The sequence below is a fragment of the Lithobates pipiens genome, unplaced genomic scaffold (assembly GCF_037356315.1).
Source record: "Lithobates pipiens isolate NorthernLeopardFrog02 unplaced genomic scaffold, aLitPip1_a1.2 Scaffold_16, whole genome shotgun sequence".
In the NCBI taxonomy this organism is placed as follows: domain Eukaryota; kingdom Metazoa; phylum Chordata; class Amphibia; order Anura; family Ranidae; genus Lithobates; species Lithobates pipiens.
In genome coordinates, this window is record NW_027507748.1 from 436,623,837 (window position 1) to 436,649,037 (window position 25,201).

The 25,201-nt window shown below is 42.6% G+C and overlaps 1 protein-coding gene across 4 annotated transcripts in view; it reads left to right on the plus strand.

Moving 5' to 3' along the window:
* MAP4K4 (mitogen-activated protein kinase kinase kinase kinase 4) overlaps positions 1–25,201 on the plus strand; it is a 271,290-nt gene that overhangs the window by 211,404 nt on the left and 34,685 nt on the right. For 2 of the 4 annotated variants that reach the window (XM_077482654.1, XM_077482655.1), the window contains exons 17-20: positions 1,495–1,722; positions 2,759–2,865; positions 16,696–16,847; positions 19,113–19,210. In XM_077482654.1, coding sequence (XP_077338780.1) covers positions 1,495–1,722; positions 2,759–2,865; positions 16,696–16,847; positions 19,113–19,210 — 585 coding nt within the window. The remainder of the gene's footprint in view (positions 1–1,494; positions 1,723–2,758; positions 2,866–16,695; positions 16,848–19,112; positions 19,211–25,201) is intronic. The other 2 variants (XM_077482656.1, XM_077482657.1) reach the window with 1 other exon arrangement.

The window sequence follows — 25,201 nt, forward strand, 5'->3', positions numbered from 1 at the left end:
GGATATGCCGTTCCCTTAGAACATGCGCTGGTGACGTCACCGGTTGCTGCTCCCTAGAAAATCTCCTAAACATGTACTGATATATGCATTTAACCTACAGGTAAGCTTTATTATAAGCTTACCTGTATGTAAAAATCAAAATACAGTTTACTACCACTTTAAAGAAAGCAATGGTGAATTTCATGTACTGTTTATTGTATTATTGCTTGACGGGCTTCTAAGCCTTATTCTGGCTTCTGCCTTCCTACCAGGTCTGCAGTTTTGGTACTACAGTAAACCGTGCAAGTGTTTTTTTAAAGCATCTGTCTGTCTTAACTGAAATTCAATGGATTGCATATTTTTTGGACTTGTTACTTATGGGGTCATCTACAAGGGAGATTGTAGGTGCATAGCAGTAAGAAGTGATTCTTGTCAGAAGTCATTACAAAATTTCACTACCTTGGAACTAGTGCAGATTGCCACCCTGCCCCCCACCTTCCAGGGTTTTATATTATATGCAATAGGGAATTTCAAATACATGTGAACATGTGCACAGTGCAGCAACCCATCCTTTAACATCCTGACTAGTCCTCCTGTGCAATATTGATATTTAGAGAAGTCATTACTGCACTTTTACATTACTATTGCTCTGTGCACTGCTTTCTAAATATGCTCTGATTTTCGGGATTTACTTAGTATAACAGTTGTTAACAAAGTCTAATTTATGTTGTCTTAATGATTTCAAAGCTTTAGCTGAGCTTAGAGCCTTGGCACATGTGCCAGGTACTCCCTTTAACCTCCTCTGTCAGAAATTTCAAAGTGGAACTTCAATCTCCCTATCAACATTGACTATTTTTAATCCTCATGCTGTTGGCATTAGTAAACAGATAGGAAAGTATATCATATTTACTAGTTTTTAAACTTTATTTTTTACATTTCTTCAGTTAGTTTCTGGTTTCTTGCTAAGTGCACTCTCCTGCATGTATGCTTGAGCTAAGAACAGGTTTTTTTCATAGCAACTTCTCCACACAAAAAAGCATAGAGATATGGATGGGGGAGTTTACTTTCAATGTAAAAAATGAATTAAATGGTATTTTTGGTTTGTGGTGCTCAGGTGCAGTGAAGAACCACTTTAATACATTTGTCATACTTCTATAAAATATAAACCTCATCCTTCTGCTTCCAGTTAAAGTAAAATGTTAGTTTTATTTTGAAATGTTAAGCTGTACTTGTATGTTATGTGCATGTACAATCCAGTCTTTTGCATATACAGTATAAGGCTTTACCACTATGAAATACTGTGCATGATGCCTTGTGCTAAATAACATTAACATAAGGTCAACCATTGTTCACCTTTCATTCCCACAGTTACTTCTCCCTTACAACTGTGTCAGTGAGACTGCCTTTTTGTCTTGTTTTTCATCCTTGTCTGACTTTTAAAATTCTTACACTGGAATAAAAAGTCAGCAGTGTCAATACACCATGTAAATGTTTTATGTCTTGTTTTCTTGTAAGGTACAATGGTCTCATCTGGCATCCCTCAAGAACAATGTTTCCCCTGTCTCGCGATCCCATTCCTTCAGTGACCCTTCTCCCAAATTTGCACCTCATCTACGTTCTCAGGAACCACATCCACCCCCCCGCAGTGACGTTCTAAGTCAAAGTTCTGACCCTAAGTCTGAGACTCCTGAGCCCAACCAAAGGGTTTGGGCTCGATCAGACAGTGAAGAGGTGCCTCCAAGGGTAAGGAGTAGCAGTAGTAATGTACGAAGCTTTTGTACATGCAGGTGGAGGTAGCACCTGAAACCAATGGAGAATGTTTGTGCATGGTGGATGTTAAGTCATGTGAGTGACCTCCATGATTTTCCTACACATTAGCTATGTACATTTAGTGTAAAATAACTGCAGACTGTTTACCTGACAATACTTTGGCAATTAGCATGTGACACTTACGTGACTTGTCATTTTGCGGCTGATAGAAATATAGCAGAGCTGCTTTTTACATAGGTATTGAAGTACAGGTTTTCCTGTTTACTTTGTCTACTGACAGCGCTAACTAGGAATAATCTGTTCATTTAGATCCATTTCATTCTTCAATTTGTAGACCACAGGAGCATTTGCCTTTTGGTATACTATGATGGTTGTGTTTAAACTATATGACCATTTTGCCTAGTACTGCAGTGATTTGAACCTACACAAAAAGTGAGTTTTAGTTCTTGTATATACTTCAGTCTATTAATCTGTAAATCCATACACCTAGCTTGAAATACTTCAGTACAGTTTAATTTAGACCTCCATTTCAGTTTGTTTGGAGCAGAACTGTTTATGCCCATTATGTGATTTCATGCGAGTGTCAGTAGGCATGTTTTTAATGTTTCATAGCTGTCACAAAATCAAGTTTTAGGAGTGGATTTTTTTTTTCAAGCTTTCTGGGATAGGTATGTGTGCACCTCTTGCATGCTTTACACAGCTAATGTATGCTGCTGCACATCCTATGTTGGCTTTGCTGCTTTTTACCATTTACCAGTAATTTTCATGATGCTGCTTCAGCTATCCAATTCATTACCACTATTCCAAGACTTTCAGACAAAAACCATTATCACCAATACAACAATAAACTATAGTCTGTTATTTTGTTTACTTGATGCTTAGTTTAACAAAATGTGGTATTATTTAGTGAAACCCTTTCTGTGAGCTGCCGGTATGTTGGTTTATAGTGCCTTACCGTTTTCTGTAAACATACCAACGAATGATATGATTATTTCCTTGATTGGCATAGGTGCCTGTAAGGACAACATCAAGATCCCCTGTGTTGTCTCGAAGAGATTCCCCTCTGCAGGGCAGCGTGCAACAGAATAACCAGTCTGGACAGAGGAATTCCACAAGGTACGTTACATGAGCTTGAAGGATGTGCTCTCCTAGGTTGGACTTGCTTCTTCTGTAGTAAGCATTAGTGCTGATAGACTGCAAAAGCAGAGACAAACACAACTGCCTTCTTATTGTAAAATCAAATGGTTCTGCTTTAACTGTAGATATATATTTAAAGGATGATGACCCACCTTCATACTTAGCCACTTTCTTATAGGCCTACTGTAAAATATTGCTAGTCCCCAGCTGTTTAACTTAATGCTAAGGGTGGGACCGCTTGAATCTGAGATTTGAACCATGTGTAGGCAGGCTGAATGTACTTGGGTACAACCAACCTGCCGGATTTACTTATTATTTATCTCTAACGACTGCTAGCAATGATCACTGTCTTCTACAATACAATGTCTTGGCACGAGGGATTTCCCCCGTCGGCTCTTCTTCTTCTTTTTTTTTTTTTTTATAATAATTTTTATTTTATTTTAAACAATTCATCATATAACATCAAAACAATCGTTGATCACATTGCATATCTTTTACTTATATTGATATATACATTTTACCTAAATATCTATATACTTCTATATTATTCGTCTAGAATTTTCACAAAAGGAAAGAAAAAGAGGAAAAAAAAAACAACCAGCACACCCTCCACACTAAGAAAGGGGAGGATTAGGAAAAATGGAATGGGAGACAATAAAATACTTATACCGATACCTAGTTTAATAATCCACCAAGGACCTAACCCTTTGATCAGGAAAATCCCTACATTATCATTATGTTCAATTCTTATTTACCAGGTGTTAAGTGCAAAAAAATAATAATAATTAAGGTATTCTTAACAATGACAAACTCTCAAAGAAAAAAAAAGGGGGGGGGGAAATCGAGCCGATATATTATATACTCATTGATATTATATCTTATGTCTTAATTGTGTGTTCTCTCAAACTCTATATCCTTCTACAAAATGTGTGTTCCCATTCAATTGGTTATTTCCAACCCCTTTATTTAAAAAAAAAAAAAAAAAACTTCCCATCCAATATCCCATTGTCCCCCTCCCAAATAGATCCCTATGAATCATCTCACCAAGGCAGGCCCACAAAAAAAAAAAAAATCTCACCCTATACCACAATTAAAACTGAGAAATGATCCATAAAATGTTTTGATATGGCCCTTACACCTAATCTACAGCTATCTCTAGAGTGATATATCCACCCTGCCCAGGCATCCTTCAATTTATCACATTGGTCTCCTACCAGATTTACCTATCTCTCAGCTTCCATTATTCCACCTACCTCCCTTTTCCAATCCATTATAGTGGGGCAGTTTAGTTTCCAAACCCTGGGAATTAGTATTTTTGCTGCGTTCAACAAGTGTGGTGTAATGCTTATTTTATAAAACGTAATAGAGGATAGCATCCCATGGAAAATAGATGTAAAGAAGAAAATTCTATGGATCTTAACGTCCTTTTCTTTATCCAAGGGGCAATTGCCCTCCAAAACAATTGGAGCATGTCCACCATAAGTGGGGGAAAGTGCCCCTTTGCTCACATCCACCGTTTGATACATCTGTGCCAACCGCACCGGAGTATGGTACCATCTGGTCAGGAATTTATAAGACATTTTTTGTATTTGGGAGCTTCTAGACATGTGTGTTGCCTTAATCTCTGGATTTGTACGGATGTAAAACTTTGACCCAATTCTCATTCCCATTCTATGATAAAGTATAGGATTCAGGTCTGTTGAGCACTAAGAACAATTTTATACATTCAAGACAACAAATGTCTTGAATCTGGGATATCAACACACAAAGATTCAAAAGTAGTAAGAAAGTTTAGAGGTCTTACCTGGGTTTTTAGTTTATTAAATAAATCTGCTATTTGTTGATCCTTCCTGGGTGCCAATGGTATATCCCCCAAAAGACATTAGCTCCACTAAGGGCAACAGAATGCCTTTTGGTGCAAACCTGGCGCAAGTGATCTTCCCATCCCTTTCCCATAAATCTAGATTTCCTTCTGCTTACCCTGGGGGGATTCAAGGGTACCCTCCCAGTGGGGTTAAAGGGGATTTTGGAGGGGCATACTTCCCTGAATTATTCCATCTATCCTGTACGGACAAAGTTGTCCGGGTTAGTGGCGATACCCAGTCTGACAAGCCCCAGAAAACAGCCGGGATCCACGGAGCACCCGCCAGATCCTCTACCTGCCAATGTCTTCTCCAAGAGCACCCAGAGTTTATACAAAGAATCATGACGCCAGTTTCATAATTCATGCCAAGGTCATAGCTTTGTGATACAAAACACATTGGGAAGCCCTTCTCCCCCCTCCAATTTGTTTCTGTAAAACATGGGCCAACCTAAGATATTTATCTCTCCATACAAAAGCCTTCCATATTTGTTTAACCTCTAGAGATCCGCGCTATAGCCGAATGACGGCTACAGCGCGGACCTGCTTTGCACCCGTGCACGAACGGCCTGCGCGCCCCCTGAGTGGCACGCGGCGCGCTCTGTGATCAGCGAGTCTGAGACTCGCCTGATCACAGATCGGAGCAAGGGGTCGATCCCGACCCCTTACCACATGATCAGCTGTCAGCCAATGACAGCTGATCATATGATCACAACAAAGCTGTTAATCTACTATTTTTCCCCAGTTGTCTTCCAGGACAGCCCTTGAGAGATGGAGTCCCTCCCATCACCACAGGAAACACATTGCCAAACAGTTCAAAAGGCGGACCTTCAGGTCCATGGTCAGTCATTTGTGTTTCCTCCATCGGAGGAACATGTTGCCAGTAACCAGGAGGAGAACCTGCGCTGGGGGACTGGGTCCTGTCCGGCAGGTTCTCTGCTAGTCCATTTTTGCTTTCTTAAGGGCTCGGGTACCGTCCAGCATTGTAAGAGCAGACCCGCTCCCTTTCTCTCTTCAGTGCAGAGGTGGCCAGCCTCAGGATGATGTTTGCTCCCCCTGAGAGCAGTGCGGCAGCCTGTGTCGTCCTCTGCTCTCTGCGCTGATAGCGGTGGGGGTCGGTGACGCCGTAGCGTCATTTCCGGCGGAACTGCGTCATCCATGTGTGCCGAGACTTCCATTTCCGGGTCTCTGAAGGCACAGGGAGGAAGAGGGAAGCCCACGCTGTGCCTGTACGATCCCGCCAGCGTCCATCTGCACCGGACTAGCAGCGGGATCCGGATCTCAAGGGGGACCATGGAGGCTAATCCCCTGGATGCTCCGGTGGAGGCAGGCACCAGTCAAAACCAGGTAGGCTGTTGGGCACGTCATTATACTGGTGGTTGGTGGTAGTGCTAAGGCTGGTACTTGTAGTACACCAGGGCGGTGTTCACTTAACAGGTCGGGTGATTGTGTGCGGTGGTGGTACAGCACAGGTGTTCCCTAGGTGTTCCCTAAGTCTAATTACTAAGGATGACTTCTTTCTTGTTTCAGACTAAGGAAGCCCCAAGGGAAGATATATCTGGCCGCAAAAAATGTCCAAACTGTGGAAATAGGTTATCTTCAGGTTCTGGTAAAGCCTTATGCAAACAGTGTATTGCAGGCATTCTCAAAACAGAGGCAGATTCCCCCTTGGCTAGGTTTCTTGGCTCCTTTAAAGAGGAAATGGCTTCAACTTTTAAATCCCTTTGTGATTTAATTACGGACGTAGGTACAGCTGTTTCCACCACTAAGGCAACCACAATCTCCTCCTCACCATGCCTTACGACACCTAGTTCCGGGGAGCCCCGTATTGTCAGGGAGCATAGCCCCCTGTTTTAGTCCTGAATCCTCTGACGTTGATTCGGATCAGGATGAGGATCAGGCTGTAGCTAACAAAGGCGCAAAGTATAAGCTTTCTCTTGAGGAGGTAGAGGAGCTATTGAGCGCCATTTATGATACGGTGGAAATTGATGAAAAAGAGACTCAATTATCCAGGCATGATCTAATGTATGAGGCTCTGGGGAAAAGGAAGGCGACGGTTTTTCCCATATATAAAGTACTTTCTGATTTGGTTCTTAAGGAGTGGTCTGAACCAGACAAAAAAGTCTTCTTTCCCAATTCCTTAAAATGAAGGTTTCCTTTTGACCAGAGCCCAGAGGTGGTCTGGAATAAGAATCCAAAACTAGACGCATCTCTTTCCAAGGTCTCAAAGCAATCTGACTTTGCCTTCGAAGACATGGGTCACCTAAAGGATCCAATGGATAGAAGGACAGATGTGGTCCTAAAGAGGGCCTGGGATGCTTCCATGGCCGGGTTAAAACCGGCTCTAGCCACATCTTGTGTGGCTAGAAATTTGGAGTTCTGGCTATCACAGCTGCAAGAGCATCTAAAAGCAGGCACTCCTAGGGCTGAGCTATTAAAGACTTTTCCTATGCTCTTTAAGGCCACGAGTTTTATCTCTGATGCCTCCACTGATTCAGTGAAATTTATTGCTAAAACAGCCGCAATTTCAGTGGCAGCTAGGAGAGCGGTATGGATGAAGACATGGGGTGGTGACACGGCGTCCAAATCTCGCTTGTGTAGTGTCCCTTTTACAGGGGATTTGGTCTTTGGCCCTGAATTAGATACCGCCTTAGAAAGGACGGCAGACAGGAAGAAGACTTTTCCCATCAAAAATTAAATCTTGAGAAGTAAGGGTCTGACGGATAGGGTGATTCAGACCCTGTTAGAGTAGAAAACCAACTACCAGAGCTATATATAGGAAAGTCTGGAGAAAATTCAATAGTTGGTTGGACAACTGTGGGAGGAAGGGCATGGACACAGCTGATATCCTTCAGTTCTTACAAGAGGGTGTAGACAAGGGATTAACCCCTAGTACTATCTAGGTTCAGATAGCTGCCTTAAGTGTGTACTTAGAAAGGCGTTTGCAGGAAGATCCTTTCATTTCTAGGTTTTATAAAGCAATCTCTAGACGTCAACCAAACTCCTTCCTGGGATTTAGCTGTCGTTCTGAAAGCTTTCTTAGGATCTCCTTTCGAACCTATATCAGAGTCCTCTCTAAGATTGGTCACATTCAAGACAGTCCTGTTGGTAGCAATCACTTCAGCCCGTAGGGTTAGTAAGATGCAAGCTTTCTCTATAAGAGAACCGTTCCTACAGATCTTGGAAGATAGAGTGATTCTAAAGACAGACCCTGGGTTCTTGCCAAAAGTGGCATCTAAATTTCACAGGTCGCAGGATATCGTCCTTCCTCCTTTCTGTCAGAATGCATCAAATAAGGAGGAAACCTTTCATTTGTTGGATGTTAAACGTTGCATTTTGGAATATCTTAAAGTAACAAGTCTGTTTAGAATCTCAGATTCCCTCTTCGTCCTCTTTTCAGGTCAACGCAAAGGACAGAAGGCCTCAAAAGCCACCATAGCTAGGTGGATCAGGTTAGCTATAGCAGAGGGTTATAGAGCAATGAATAAAGACCCTCCTGGGGGTGTTAGGGCCCATTCCACAAGGGCATTGGCGGCTTCCTGGGCAGAAAGGGCTGGTGCTACCCCGTAGCAAATTTGTAAGGCGGTCAAGCTTTTTCACCTTTACAAAACATTATCGACTGGATCTAATGTCCAGTCAAGATCAGGCTTTTGGGAGGAAAGTCCTCCAGGCCGTGGTCCCACCCTAATCTGGTGAGTACTTGGGGATCCTCTCAAGGGCTGTCCTGGAAGACAACTGGGGAAAACTGGAGTTAGTACTCACTGGTAACTCCTTTTCCAGTGGTCTTCCAGGACAGCACGATCCCACCCTTTATTTTATTTTTTCATAAGTTTAATACAATAACGATATTGTTTGTTGTTATGTTGTTGTTTTTTTACAGTTCCATCCTTCGGTTCTTGGTAAATGACTGACCAGGGACCTGAAGGTCCGCCTTTTGAACTGTTTGGCAATGTGTTTCCTGTGGCGATGGGGGGGACTCAATCTCTCAAGGGCTGTCCTGGAAGACCACTGGAAAAGGAGTTACCGGTGAGTACTAACTCCAGTTTTCCTCCTCGCGCTGACAGTGCGGCTGTGAGAGGGACTTCAGTCCCGATCACGGCCAGCTCATCAGTGCCCACCTGGCCCCTGCCAGTGCCACCTAAATATGGAAAAAAGTGCCACCCATTAGTGCCCACAGTGCCACCCATTAGTGCCCACAGTGCCACCCATCAGTGCCCATAATCTGCATCAATAACAGTGCTGCACCTCAGTGCCACATATCCGTGCCCATCAGTGTCATCTACCAGTGCCCATCAGTGATGCCCAGCAGTGCCACCTATCAGTGGTACCTATCAGTGCCCATCAGTCCCATCTATCAGTGGTACCTCTCAGTGCCCATCCCTGCCACCCATCCGTGCCACCTTATCTGTGCCCATCTTTGCCCATCAGTGCTGCCTTATCTGTGCCCATCAGTACTGCCTTATCTGTGCCTATCAGTGCCGCCTTAACTGTGCCCCTCAGTGCCCACCAGTGCCGGCTCATCAGCGCATGTCAATAAAGGAGAAAAATGACCTGTTTGCAAAATTTTATAACAAACTATTAAACATGATTTTTTTTTTTTTTTTTTGCATCTTTTTTTTGTTTAGCAAAAAATAAAACTCCCAGCTGTAATTAAATACCACCAAAAGAAAGCTCTATTTGTGGGAAAAAAATGATAAAAATTTCATTTGGGTACAGTGTTGTATGGCCGCGCAATTGTCATTCAAACTGCATCAGCGCTGAAAGCTGAAAATTGGTCTGGGCAGGAGGGGGGTTTAAGTGCCCAGTAAGCAAGTGGTTAAAGAAGGTCTGAGGAAGGGCCACTGGCACTGCTTATAAGATATAAATCTAGGCAATATACCGTATATACTCGAGTATAGGCCGACCCGAGTATAAGCCGAGGCCCCCAATTTACCCCCAAAAAACTGGAAAACTTATTGACTCGTGTATAAGCCGAGGGTGAGACATGGCTGTCCATCCCTGTGTGTCCGTCCATCCCTGTGTGTGTGTCCGTCCATCCATCCCTGTGTGTGTGTCCATCCATCCATCCATCCCTGTGTGTGTATCCATCCATCCATCCATCCCTGTGTGTGTGTGTGTGTGTGTGTGTGTATCCATCCATCCATCCATCCATCCATCCCTGTGTGTGTGTGTGTGTGTGTGTGTGTGTATCCATCCATCCATCCATCCATCCCTGTGTGTGTGTGTGTGTGTGTATCCATCCATCCATCCATCCATCCCTGTGTGTGTGTGTGTGTGTGTGTGTGTGTGTCCGTGCAGCCTTGTGTGTGTGTCCAGCCTACCTGTGTCCCAAGCCTCCATCCCGAGCCGCCGTCGTCCCGAGCCTCCTCCGTCCCGTGCCGTGCCTCCCCCGTGCCGTGCCTCCTCCGTCCCGTGTCTCCTCCGTCCCGTGCCGTGCCGTGCCTCCTCCGTCCCGTGCCGATGGATCGCCGCTCTTCTCGGCGGCCATTCTACAATTCAAAATTCCGCCTCCGCCTGTGATAGGCGGAACACTCAATTTCCCAGCAGCCTGTGTTCCGCCTATCACAGACATCCTCTCATACTCGTCCGTAGTATGAGAATGAGCGGATGTCCGTGATAGGCGGAACACTGACTGCTGGGAAATTCAGTGTTCCGCCTATCACAGGCGGAGGCGGAGAAGGAGGCGCGGCTTTTGAAAATTAATGTCCGCCGTCTGTCTGCTCGATACGCTGATCGAGCAGTCAGACAGCGGCGACTCGAGTATAAGCCGAGGGGGCACTTTCAGCCTCAAAAACGAGGCTGAAAATCTCGGCTTATACTCGAGTATATACGGTACTAATTTTAAGGGTATTCACTCTGGCAAACCATGTCAAAAGCTGGCCTCTCCATCTCTGCAAAGCTTTAAAAGATGTCTTTTAATAAAGGGTTATAATTGAGGTCATACAAACTTGATGAATTTGAAGTGATATATACCCCCAAGTACGTCTGTGTTAATGGGGGAATCATGCAAATTTCTCTCCTGCAATCCGTGGCTGCACGAAAGAAATTTGCACAGTCTATGTCGTGCCTAAGAGATGGTGGATGGTTGCAAATGACAATGGCATGTAATTGATCAACTTCATTTGCTTGATAACTTATACAGTAACCACTTGCCGACCGGCTCCTGTACATATACGTCAGCACTTTGCAAATGGATATCTCGGTAACCGGGGCAGTCGCTGCCACAACCGAGGTATCCATCTCTTCTCTGTGGCGGATTCACTGCGAGATCACCATTGACAGCGGGAGAGGTGCCACCCCCCCCTCCACTCTCCCGCGCCCTCCGCCGCTTACCGGAGACGTCGGCAGCGGCGGAAGCGATCGGGACCATTCCATGGCCAGGTATGGAGATGAGTGAGGGAAAGATGGCCCCCACCCATCTCCATACTATAGCAGGGCGGAATCGATGTTAAAACGTCACTTCCGCCCATACGTCTTAAAGGGCCATATTTCAATGTAATTTTTTTTCAAATGACAATTTATTTTTTATTACATTTTAGTCCACATATGAGATCTGAGGACTTTTTTACCCCAGATCTCATATTTAAGAAGACCTGTCATGCTTTTTTCTATTACAAGGGATGATGAAAAGTGACAGTGGGGTCCGTTTTAGATTAGGCACCTCATCCCAATAAATTTGTTCAAGGAGGTTCAAGGGATTATTGCAGTGCCAAACAACTCAGATAAAGAGCACTTTTTAAGATAAAATATTAATTTTATTATATCATAGCAAAAATATACATTATAGAACAACTAATGTTAAAAAAAAAATATAATAGGGAGCAAGTCACATTCCATATAGGGCCAGATTTATTAGGCCTTGGTACAAATTCAAGTCAAGTCGTCCCTACATGTTTCGCCAAGTCATTGGCTTCCCCAGGGGAATAGAACGTGACCAATAAATTGGTAAAGAGCTCTAGAGAACAGAAAACTGTTTGAACAATAAAAAACATAACATATTATAGATATTTTCATATTAATCAAGCAAAATATTAACATGCTGCAAGGCATTGTGAAATTAAATGGATCAAAAAGATCCTCTCTCGAGTTCCCACAGTATACATAGATAAAACACACCCCATAGTCCCATAAGACCTGATACCTACCCTGATGTATATCCAGCGGTATGAAGAGCACGGTATCTGCCTTAGGGATGGCACCCCAAAACCACCTTAGTGTGGCTGCAGGGGGGGAAAAAGCTACCAATAAAAAAAAAAAACCCAGAAAATTATGTTAACAGACATTTGGCTCAAAAGTCACTAAATGTCCCGGGGGATTAGGCCAACATGGCCTCCGTACCTATCCAATTAATAAAGAAGACTGATTTAAAACAGGGGTGCTGAATAAATGAATATTGATTCAATGAACTAAAAAATGGCTCGAGTACTCCAGGAAAAATACTGCAGTAGGGAGGATAATTATAGCTTACCGTACAGAGGTAAACCGTGTGTCAGTAGTACACTGATAGCACAAATGAATACAGACAAGGCAGCCAGAGATAGGAATGCCTAAACTCAAGGCAATACAAGCATGAAAAGTCCAACCACAGGAGTCCTACAGTAAGAGAAAAACCCACTAATTTACAATAACAGGTACAATAAGGAAAGGACGTGTGGAGCAAAACCTCCCCGACCTGTATACTGACCTTAGAATAACAAAACGACCGTAGCAGCTCCCCTGGAATGCTGGCTCTGGCTGGCTTTTAAATTCCCCACCCGATTGGCATGATGACAAAGCCGGGAGTGGACAAAACATAGCCACCGCGCATGCGCAATAGCCACGAAGGAAGCCTCCAATGCCCAGAATGCTGTGCATGATGTTAAGTGAGCACAGTGTGGCATGCACAAACAACGCACATTGAAGAACATTGAGGACAGTGATTGAAGCACTTTATGCACTTTTTGCACAAGTTCACGATTTTGGCTGTTTTGTGCGTTTTGATGAACTGTGAATATTTATCACCTTGTTTATGTATATTTTGGATTTGACTTTTGATACTGCAAGTGATGTATTTACTTTGGATATTGCAAGTGATTTATTTATATTATTGAGCACTAGTCACTTTAATTTGTAGCACTCACTATAGTGATTTTGGTTTGCTCTATTTTGCATTATTTGCACTGAAAATTGCACCCATATGGTCATATATGTTTGAGCCTGCTGCATATGTTTATTTTTTACGATATTGCATAGATTATTTTCACATTGCTTTTTTTTTTGCACAGTAAGTCTAGTATACATAGTGGATTTTTCTAATATTTGCATAGAGATTTGCCCAGTACCATATTGATATACCTCTTTCATTTTGCTTCATCAACAGCGCTGATCATTTTCATTATATATTTTAATGAATAGAGAAAGGTTTGAAATAACCAAAATATACTTAAAGAAAACAAAACAAACGTACAGATCTGAAAGCAATTTAAAAAAATCAAATAAAGTAATAAAGAAACAAATACGGATTTGAGAGCTGAATATTGCATACGTAGACCAGTAGGTTGTCCTATAATGTATATTTTTTCTATGATGTAATAAAATTTTATCTTAAAAAGTGCTCTTTATCTGAGTTTGGCACTGCAATAATCCCTTTGTCCTCCATCCTTATTACAAAGTATGTTTACATTCCTTGTAATAGGAATAAAAGTGATCCATTTTTTTTTTTTTAAACAGTGGAAAAATAAATAATCAAGTAAAATAAGAATTTTTTTTTTTTATTTTTTTTTTAAACACTTCGTCCCGGCGAGCTCGTGTGCAGAAGCGAATGCATACGTGAGTAGCGCCCGCATATGAAAACTGTGGTCAAACCACACATGTGAGGTATCTCCGCAATCAAGCGAGAGCAATAATTCTAGCCCTAGACCTCCTCTAACTCGAAACATGCAACCAGTAGAATTTTTTAAACGTCACTTATGGAGATTTTTAAGGGTAAAAGTTTGACGCCATTCCACGAGCGTGACATTTTGGGTATCAATTTACTTGCCATAACATTATCTTTCACAATAAAAAAAAAAAGGGCTAACTTTACTGTTGTGTTATTCAAAAAAGTGAATTTTTTCCAAAATATATAATGTTTGGGGGTTCTACGTAATTTTCTCGTAAAAAATGTTTTAAACTTATAAACATCAAAATCTCAAAATGAGGCTAGTTCTTAAGTGGTTAAGTGCCTTGCAAAGACCCCTTGGTTTGTTATGTGTTTTGTTGCATTACAACCTGGAATTGAAATTGATTTTTACTCAGGCTTTGTACCATGTGATGGACACTACATTCCTACAACTCAACTTTGAAAGTGCAAAATATTTTTTTTGAGGCACAAACAATTTAATCTTTTGTACATTTGTAATCACCCCCTTCACTACTAAACACCTAAAAAAGGATGTGGTTAAATCTTGAAAGTGCCATAACTAGATGATTACATAAGGTCCATCTGTGTGCAATCAAGATGTCACATGATCTGCCACATGGTGTCGGTATAAATAAGACAACTTTTCTGAAAGGCCCCTGAGTCTGCAACACCATTAAAGTGGTTGTAAACCCTTACAAACCACTTTGACCTACAGGTAAGCCTAGATTAAGGCTTACCTGTAGGTCCAAGCAATATCTCCTAAACCTATATGGTTTAGGAGATATTTGCCCGAAAACGGGCACCGCTGTCTACGGCGCATGGGCCGTAGACAGCGGCGCACTGAGCGCGGCATTCTCAGCGATGGAGCTGCCGCACGTGTCGGCTCCCGTGCGCATGCGCGGGAGTGATGTCATTGCGGCTTCGCCGAATGACAGCGGCGGAGCTGCGAGACCCCACCAACAAGATGGATGCGGCGGACTACAGGGGACAGCGGCGACTTCGCTGGCTCCTGTGTCAGGTAAGTGACACATAATGGGCTACTATGCGATGCATAGTAGTCCATTATGCTTTGCCTTTGCAGGGAATGAAAGCGGAAGTAAACTCATCAGGGTTTACTTCCTCTTTAAGCAAGCAACATGAAGAACAAGGCGCTCTCCAAACAGGTCAGAGAAGTTATAGATCATGCTGTGTGTGTTTGGTTTTTTTTTTTTTAATTCCCAAATTTTGAACATCCCACATAGCATTGTTTAAAGTAGTTGTAAATGCTAAAGGTTTTGTTTTTTTCTTGCCTTAATGCATTCTCCGCTCCCCCCCCACGCCCTTCTTAAATACTTACCTGAGCCAATCTTGGCCAGTGCTGTGCACAAGAGCAGTGGCGCTGCACTTTCCATTCTCACAGGCCTCAGTGAGAGCAGCAGTGAAGAGGATCACACAGTGCGAGTATGCCTGAGTACCCTCCCTAGCAAGTGGCTTTTGGTGGGAGGGGGGGATTGTTAAAATGGGCGAGGATCCAGGAGTGCTGGTGGGGGGACCCCAGAAGAGGAGGATCTGGGATGTTCTGTGCAAAACCATTGCACAGAGAAAGTATGACATTTGTTATTTTAAGAAAATAAACATTGAGCCTTTATCGCTTTAAAACCTTTATAACAAAATGGAAAGAATATGGCACCACTGCAACCTCGACTAGAATGCTGCCCGCCAAAACTGGGCAAGAAGGGCATTATTCAAAGATGCAGCAAAAACATTAAAGGTAACACTGAAGAAGTTGCATAGATCTATGGTGCAGATAGGAGTATTTGTCTATGCAGGCGGACTTCCTGGAAAAGTGTCCAGAAAAAGAAGCCATTGCTTAAAGAAGAAAAAAATAACTAAAAAATTGGGGTTCATCTAATAGCATGTGGGACCCTTCCTGAAAACCTGGAAGACGCTTTTATTTTTTTGGTTGGGAAACTGTGGTGTGAACCTAACTTTTCCCATAACTCTGAGAACATCAGCCCCACAGCAAAGCATGACAAGAGCGGCATCATGCAGTGGGGATGCTTTTCATCAGGAGGGACTGGAAAACTTGTAAGGATTGTGGAAAAGATGTATAGTTATAAATATAAAACAGTTAGCCATCTTCAAGTAGACTGAAGGGCATGAAGACATATGCACATTCAGGATTACTGGGTTTTGTTTGTCACAATAACAATTATTTTGCACCTCCTTGTAGGCATAGTGTGTACATTACATTGCCCCAAAAAATTCCTGGTTGCAATGCCAAAAATCAGTAAGAACTCCTAGGGTATGTATACTTTCATAAGACACTGTACTTCTGCTATGCAGAATGCATTTAAGTAATAATGAAGGCTCCTTGACCCTCATAGGGAAAAGGAGCTTTGACTGATGGGGGCATGGCTAGGAGTTGGGCGTGGCAAAAAGGTTAAAGCGGTTAAATATGGTTGACCGCACAACATGGGGTGATGGGGCTGTGCCCATATAAATGTTTTATGCCTGGTGTAAAATATGTGCCTTTTTGAAGAACGCAAACAAAGATTTAAAGCAATCATGTTGCTAAAACTATGTAAAATACAGTCCTCTGCAAGGAAGATATTTAATATTTACCTCTTCTGCTGCCACACTGCTGATCCTTGCTGCAATGAAAAAAAAAAAAACCTTACACCCGAAGAATCGGTCCCCCACTGATCCACTGACTCCTACATCATTACTGTGGCCTAGTACCCAGGAGAGGCACTACAGTGCATAGTAGGGGAACGGGAATTGTGGGCATCCCTAAACTAGCAAATAATGCACTTTCAGGATCTTTTTTTTTTTTTTTTTTGTGTAGGATATTTCCAGAGCTTCAGTTGAACTTGGGGCTTTACAAAAGTATACACATTTACTTTTTAGAACAGTTTTTTTTTAAACTTCAGACTTGAAAAATATGTTTATATGTGATTGGGGGGATAGATAACCGCTGGGCTCTAGTTTTTTTTTCACAACACTTTAGAATAAAGTATTCATGTGTTATTTTTATATTAAATGGTGCTCAACTTGGATTATCCTAAAATCTTCTGTTTCCTATTAGCAATATCGAGCCCCGGTTGCTTTGGGAGAGGGTAGAGAAGCTTGTGCCCAGGCCGGGCAGTGGCAGTTCTTCAGGGTCAAGTAACTCTGGTTCCCAAGCAGGATCACATCCAGGATCTCAGAGTGGCTCAGGAGAACGCTTCCGAATGAGATGTGAGTAACATCTTAGTATATGCATTACTTGTGTTTTAAACGAATGGTGCGAAAAACTGCTAAATGTGCCCTTTGGATGTTGACATTCCTAGAGTCGCTGAAGGCACTCTGTTAGGTCTCCATTAAAATGTAGTTGCCATATTCAATTGAGAACTACTTTGGGACAAGCTTTGACTGCGCTTGACAGTCTAAAGCAGGTTTCCTAGTGCACAGAGGAAATTCTATGCCCTGGAAAACCCTTAAAATTTTGTGCACAGCCAAATTCACAATAGTGGTGGTTTTCTTGCCGATACAGGACTTCAGTAACTGTCTGAAGTTTTTCATTTCCTTATACATGTGGTACCAAATGGCTGGGATTGTTATCACAGTTGACATACTACAGGCAGAAACGGCAAACTACAACAGTGCTGTCAGCATCAGATACTTTAAAAAAGGCCCACACTGCATACCTCTGTGGAACTGACCTGGTGATAGCAGTGGCCTGTGTGGCAGACAAAATCCTCCTTTGCTACTGCTCTGCCTCTCCCTTAGAACTTTCCTCCTCCCCTTCTCCATAGAGGTTTCCTTGTAGCTGCTGGAATAACACTGCATCTTTCTGCTCCCAATCGAAAAACCCCTTTCTATGGTCATGATGCTATTTTCCTTATTCTCAATATCTGAATGCTTGCACATGACTTAAGTTTTCCTGCAGAAAGCCAGTGATCATGTAATCAAATAATTCAGTTGCCCCCTCATTACCAGTTTGCCAGGCTATGGTGGGATTAGCTGAAAAAGGAGCATTAGCTGTTGTTGCCAACAACTAGCTGCTTTTGCCTGGCAGGAGGAAGAAAATGCTTTGTTAGCTATTCAACTACCTCCTGCACAAGTTGTGGCTGTAATAAAGCACATCCACTCTGAGCTAGAAAAGGTAGACATGCCCTATTTCTAGATGGTGCAGCTTGACCACCTCTTTGTGATGAAGAACCACCCAACAATTTTTTTTTTTTTATTGATAATAGAAAATCGGGAAAACATGGAATATAATCCCCTATTAAAAAAAAAAAAAACTTGCCTAACCGCAAACTGCAGCTATAGTTTTGCTGATGCACATGACATGGTAGGACTGTTGGGTCTCTAAACTCTGTACACAAGATTATGTAGCTACCTCACGGCAGTCCACAGTTCTTTAGTACATTATACAGTAGCACAGTATATAGCTACCAACTCTCCCTGCTCAAACTGTCAGCTCTTCCCAAACTTCTCCAACAAATATTTGCAAATGGCTGCTGGGATCTGCCCTTTTTTATAGTGAGGGGGCTGTCACATTACAAAGACTCCACTGTTGGCCAACTCTGCTGACCACAGGTAAAATATTAGGGCAGTGCGTGGTTACAAAGAAATTGGCCTTGTGAATTTCCACATTAAATCCATGGGGCGACACACTTTTAATCAGGTCAGATTATTTGCACATGTTCAGTTTAGGGGTCCATTCACTTGCTGCAGTTGCTTAATTTGTAATGTGTTAGTGTAGCCCATTTATTTTAGTTACACCTACACTTTATACAAGCAGTGTACTTTGATGCACAGGTGCATTAAAAACTACTGTATATGTTCTTTGAGTGCCATGAGTGGCACTCCAACATGTACGTACCCATGTGTTGTTGCACACACACAACAAAATACACGTTTTACTGCAGGTTACTGCTGCACACCTAAATGGGCACTAAGGCAGCATATAGAGATGTCTCTTATTTAAATGCCCTGTACATTTCAAATAAGGAAGTGATCTGACACTCATTAGTATATTGTATCAAACAAAAAGAAAACTATATGAACATTTGATTGGCAGTTCACATACAATATTTTTTCCCATGTGCAGTTTACTCTGGATGACAGTTCCCTTGTCCATAATAAAGCACAATCTCTTCCCCTCTGTTTTCACTCCATAAAATAGATTGCATTAGTAAATATCATTTTTTGTGTGTTTCATCTGGTACTAACGTTCTATGCCAAAGTCATGTACAAAGATGCTTACACCTGGATATGTGTAGTATTTCAGTGTTCACCTTCTTAAAAGTAATTTACCCCATTAAATGTTTTAAGTCAGTCCACTGCTTAGTGTATATAATTATAAATAGGCTTTCTTGGTATAATACTTAGATGGCCTGTGTTTTGATAGGAAAATTATTATTTTTTTTAAATATTATTTTCTTGTATCTTGTCTGTATGTCTACTTGACGAACACTGTCTCTCTTTATTTTATTTTTTCCTCCTTTGAAATACCAGCATCATCAAAATCAGAAGGGTCACCATCCCAGCGTCCTGAGAATACCACCAAAAAAACTGATGAGAAGAAAGATACTGGAAGACCAGGCAAGCCTGCTGTAAGAAAATCAGCTGTTTACATTTATTTTTGCATTTATGTATGTATCAAGCTATCCCCTTTAAATTTAGACAAGTCATCAGTCAAGCCAATAGTCTAAATGGTAAGGTTCCACTTTTCCCTGTTAGAAGGTACTGTAAGTGCTTTATTGACTTTTCAGGACCTGTTCGTGTTTACTGTGTTGCCCACCCCTTAATCTCTGTGCTTTTGGACATTCCATGGTCTAAGATTAAGATCCTGCGTCCTGTAACGTATGGTTAAAAAAATAGTTTCTTTAATCATACATCACAGGACACAGAGCCATACTAATCACTATGTGGGTTATAGGCCACCTTCAGGTGCTGGACACTGGCACACCCTAAACGGGAAGTTGCCTCCCTATATAACCCCTCCCAAACCGGGAGTACCTCCGTTTTTTTTTGCCAGTGTCTAAGGCAGCCTTTCTCAACCTTTTCAACACAGAGGAACCCTTGAAATAGTTCTCCAGTCTTGGGGAACCCCTGCTAAAAATGAGAAATCTACAACTCATCATACATTGTGATGGTCAGTGGGAAGAATGGTCCTTACACTTGTTGTCATCGGGAAGAATTACCTCCTTACAGATAGCTAAAAAGATCACTGGTGTCGGTGGGAACTTATTCGAGAGGCAGAAATGGCCCAATGCTGAAGGAACCCCTAGCAACCTCTGGAGGAACCCTAGGGTTCCACGGAAGCCTGGTTGAGACTCACTGGTCTAAGGTGTTGTTTACGAGTAAAGATGTGCTGTGCTGAGCTCCACTGGAGCATTCCTTGCTGGGGCTAGCTATGCAGCCGGATCCATTCAAAGTGTCTTTTAGGCCGAATTGAATGGTGCCCGGGCCTCGTGTCCGAAGAAACAAGGTTTTGCCTGTAACGCTTCTCTTTTTAGAGAGCTGGACCCCGGGATCCAGTACTTTGGTATTTTCAGCCATAAAGTTTTACTGGTGGGGTGCTATTACAGGTCCAGGAGTGTGGGTTTCTGAAGGTTTGTTAACGGAACCCACCGTGAAGGGTGAAGATTGGGTCTGTTGGTTTTACCACAGAAAACCCTACGGCAGGAAAGGTAAGTGGAGTTTTTCTAAGGAATTTCAAATTTTCATATGAAAAAAAAAAAGGAAATGTCATACCTAAGAGTCACCACTGGGTACTGTATAGAGCACGTACCTTCTGATACTTTCCTCAGAGATCACGCTTTGTCAGGAAGCAGCAGGCTTTTCCCTTTTGTTTGGGGGGGTGGGTTTTCTTTCACCAGACACCAGACCTGGACAAAGCTCTCCCCCTCTGCCTGGAAAGGGGAAAGCTAAAAACAATCGGCATGCTGCTCCGTTTTTCCTACCGCCCCTGCACGGCAGCTTGTGTAGGTCTCCTCCTCGCCATCCCTCCCTCACACACAAGCCGATCCCATCGGATCGGAGGCTCACGCGAGAAAAGTCTTTTGAAAGAGAGGAAGAGGGTGGCGATGCGATGGAGGGGGCGGGACTTAACTTGGTGTACCGCGGGAGTGTGTTTAAAAAACTACATTTTTGCTGCTGCAAGTTGTCGGATGGACACGAGCAAAGAGGGGCATGTAAGAGGTTTGGTGACACAGGCATTCCTAATGACACATTTACTATTTGCATCAGGCTGAGCTTTAATAGCAGTGGCTGGACTATTGCTCAAAGCAGTGGATGCGATTCTTCTGGTAGTACCTCTGCATTTATGCATCGGGCTATGGTCAGAAAGGGAGGTAGAAACACCCCAAAAGAGGGCTAAAGGGATCGCCCTCAAGCTCTGAAACCCTAAAACTCATCTCTACAATGACATCCTCCCCTGAGAGGGGGTGGCTGGTCAGAGTGAGCCTTCAGGAGCCATGAAATGTTTGCAACTGTTTACAAAACTGCAGCCCCTGCCTATATTTCTAAAGTTTTTTTTTTTTTTTTTTTCCTCAGCCAGGATAGGATGGCAAAAAGGTTAGTGGCTTTAATCGCATCCCAGATTGGGATAAAATGCGACAGGTTCCATTCCATTACCCAAGGACCTTCAAACTGAGGATCTGGGGGTGGGAGAAGATGTTTTCTCTTAGGGGACTTTGAACAGGCTTTTGACTCGTATGTGGAAGGATCAGCTTCACATTGTGGGTGCAATTTCTTACTGAATTGGTCCACTCCACATTTTTTGCTACCCTTAACTGAGTGTCTACTTCTTGTTTTGGGTTCGCTAAAGCCTTCTCAAAGCTGTGCATGCCTTTCCTGTCCATTCATTGTTGCGAAAAGTTTATGTATTCTGAGTAGGATCACCCAGATAAGCATTTTTTCCCTCCTAAAAAGTTTTTCACACTTTATCCTATGGAGAAAAAAACGTATTAAAGGTAGAAGATTCCAGCAATTGACGCTGCTATATCTTCTGATTAAAAGTTTGAAATGTCCGGCAGCCAATGCTAAAATACTTAGAGATCCAACGGATAAAGAGTTGGCATTCCTATTAAAAAAAAAAAAAACATATTGTTTTCCTGACAGGTTGAGTGTCCAGTTTAAACAGGTGCTCAAGGTTATCCCTGCTCAGCAGGCCCAGGATCTGGCAAGCACCTAGTAGCTTTATGTTGGCAATAGACACTATGAGCGATTGGCTGGTACATATGTATAGAATACTATGGTTGAAAAACTGGTCACGCCGAAGCGTCATAAAAAAAACAACTCCTGGCTGGTTTTCCTTTTAGCGGTGAACGGCTGTTTGGGATATCTTGGATAATTCACCCAAAGAATTTCTAGTGGAAAGGTACCCCTTTGCCTTTTAAGAAAAGGAGTAAATGTATTTAATTTAAACAAGCTCCTTCTCCAGTGCCAGGGACATCAGCCTCCAGGCAGTCACAACGGCTTCCGCCACCAAGTTCAAGAGGTAATCCTCAGGGTCAAACCCAGGGACAAAAGAAGCCTACAAACAAGATGCTGAAGCCTCCTTATGAGGGGGCGCCCCTGCTCGCTTGGGGGAGGGACTTCTGCAGTTCTCAAGGATCTGTCAGAAAGAACGTCAAGACAGATGGGTGGCTTCTTCAATAGCTCTATGAGTACAATCTGTGGTTTCAGGAGTTCCAGTCTCCTCGTTTTCTCAGATCAAACTTTCCTAAAGATCCAGATTAAAATAAGTCTCTTTCTAGCATTGGACCATCCTTTGGCAGAGTGTGTTCTTGCTGGTCCCCATGAAAGAGCTGGGGTTGAGGTTTTATTCAAACCTTTTTTCACGGCAAAATTGAATGGAGATATCAAACCCATTCTGGATCTCAAGAATCTAAACCGGTTCCTGGATATCTGCTCTTTTTCGCATGGAGTCAATCCAATCAATTGTCTCCATCCTACAAGGAGGAGAACTTTTGACTTCAATCAACGCCAAGGGTGCATACGTCCGTGGGTATATTTCCCCGCTCACCAGTAATATCTACTTCAAGGTAGAAAATCTTCATTTTTAGTTTGTAGCTCTGCTTTTCAGTCTAGCTACTGCACCTTGAGTGTCTACAGAGGTTCTGGCCCCTCTTCCAGCCAGATTAAGGGCCCAAGGTATAACGATTATAGTTTACCTAGACGATCGGCTCTTGATAGACCAGTCGGTAGCCCGCTTAGACCAAAGTATGGTCACCACATTCAACTACCTGGAATACCTAGGTTGTATTTTCAACCTAGAGAAATCTTCCTTAAAACAATTAAGGAGGTTATGGGTCTGTTCATAGGTACACCCAGGAAAGGTATTCTTGCCCCAGGCAAAGATCAGCGCCATAAAGGAACTGATTAAGGTGGTCAAAGCAAGATTGAAACCGTCTATTCAGCTTGCATGAGGGTAAGATGGTGACTTAATTCGAGGCCGTTCCTTATGCTCAGTTTCATTTGAGACTGCTGCAAAACCATATCTTATCAGCTTGGAACAAGGGGGTTCAAGCTCTAAATTTTCCCATGTGTCTGACTCCAAAGATGCGCCGAAGCCTCAGTTTATGGTTAATAACCAAAAATCTGCAAAGGTGAAAATCCATCCTACAGTTACCTGGGAAGTGGTAACATACGCCAACCTTGCCGTATGGTGAATCATATCAGAAAACAATGTACCTTGCCTATCGGCAGTTTTTCATTCTAGGGATAGAAATTTGGCAGGTGGTCTATTTTGAGTCACCAGCAATTGTTCCCAGGAGAATGGTTCCTTCACCCTGATATCTTTCTGACAATAGGTCAAAGATGGGGTATCCCAGACGTGGATCTGTTTGCATCCAGGTTCAGCAGAGATCAACCTCTTTATGTTAAGAACAAAGGATGTGGAACAGGTGCCTTGATGTTCCCATGGAATCAGTTTGAATGATTTATGCATTCACTCCTTTTCTTTGTGCATCCACCACTTCTTTGCAGGATCAAGCAGGAATGGAAGTTGGTGATTCTTGCGGACCCGGTGTGGTCCAGAAGATCTTGGTATGCAGAGATCATAAGAATGGCGGTAGGGGTCCCATGAACCCTACCACCACGTCCAGACCTTCTCTCACAAAGGTCCGGTATTCCATCTTGCCTTACAAATGCTAAATTTAACAGTTTGGGTTTTGAGGCCCACTCTCTGAATAAGCATGGGCTGTCAGGTTCAGTGGTATCTACCTTGGTTAATGCAAGGAAGCCGGCCTCCATTACTATATATTATGGAGTCTGGGAAGCATATGTTTCCTGGTGTGAAACCAGGGGTTGGCGCCCCAGGAAATAGGTCATGAGTAGAATCCTTGACTTTCTGCAGATGGGGTGGGATATAAAGCTGGCCTTGAGTACTTTCTAAGGACAGGTCTCGGCCTTATCTATATTATTTCAACGACCACTTGCTTCGCATTCTTTGGTTCGTAACTTTTATTCAGGGGATAACACTGCTTAATCTCCGGTTAGGTCACCCCCGAACCCTTAGGACTTGAATTTAATTTTGTCTGCATTACAAAAACAGCCTTTTTTTGAGCCGATATGACATATTGGTCCTTTTTGAGAAGGAAACAATTTTTTCTGGTAACAATATCTGCTGCATTAAGGGTATCAGAATTGGCTGCTCTTTTTTGTAAAGAGCCATATTATTGTTTACTAGGATAAGGTAGTATTGCGTCCTCATCCTTTTTACCTTCATTTTTTCCAGAACCCTGTTCTATGGAAGAAAAATCTCCACATTCTCTTGATGTGGTGAGAGCAGTCAAAGCCTACTTAAAGGCGACTGATCAGATTCGGAAAATTGAGGTTTTGTTCGTATTGGCTGAAGCTCCTAAAAGAGGACAAGCAGTATCGAAATCTACTATTTCTAAATGGATTCGACAAGTAATCGTTCAAGCTTATGGTTTAAAGAGGTAGATTCCACCCCCTCAAATCAAAACGCACTCCCCTAGGGCTGTTAGTGCTCCGTGGGCAGTGCATCACTTAGCCTCCGTGGCTCAAATCTGCAAGACCGCAACTTCGTCTTCAATCCATACATTTACCAGATTCTATCGTAAGGATATTGCCTTTGGGTGTAGTGTGCTGCAGGCAGCAGTATAACTCCTCTAATCTCATGTTGCCCTAATTCTGTTGTCTCCCTCCCCTCAGTTGGCATTGCTATGGGACATCCCACATAGTGATTACTATGGCTCTGTGTGCTGTGATGTACGAATAAAGAAAATATAATTTTTATAACGGCTTACCTGTAAAATCCTTTTCTTTTGAAGTACATCACGGGACACAGAGGTCCCGCCCCTGTTTCTAGTATACACATGTATTGCTTTTCTACAAAACTGAGGTACTTCTGGTATGGGATGGGTTATATAGGGAGGCAACTTCCTGTTTAGGATGTGCCAGTGTCCAGCACCTGAAGGTGGCCTATAACCCAGATAGTAATTACTATGGCTCTGTGTCCCGTGATGTACTTCAAAAGAAAAGGATTTTACAGGTAAGCTGTTATAACATTTTTTTTAATTTTTTTTTTTACCTACCTGTAAAATTATTTTCTTGGATAGATTACAGAATAT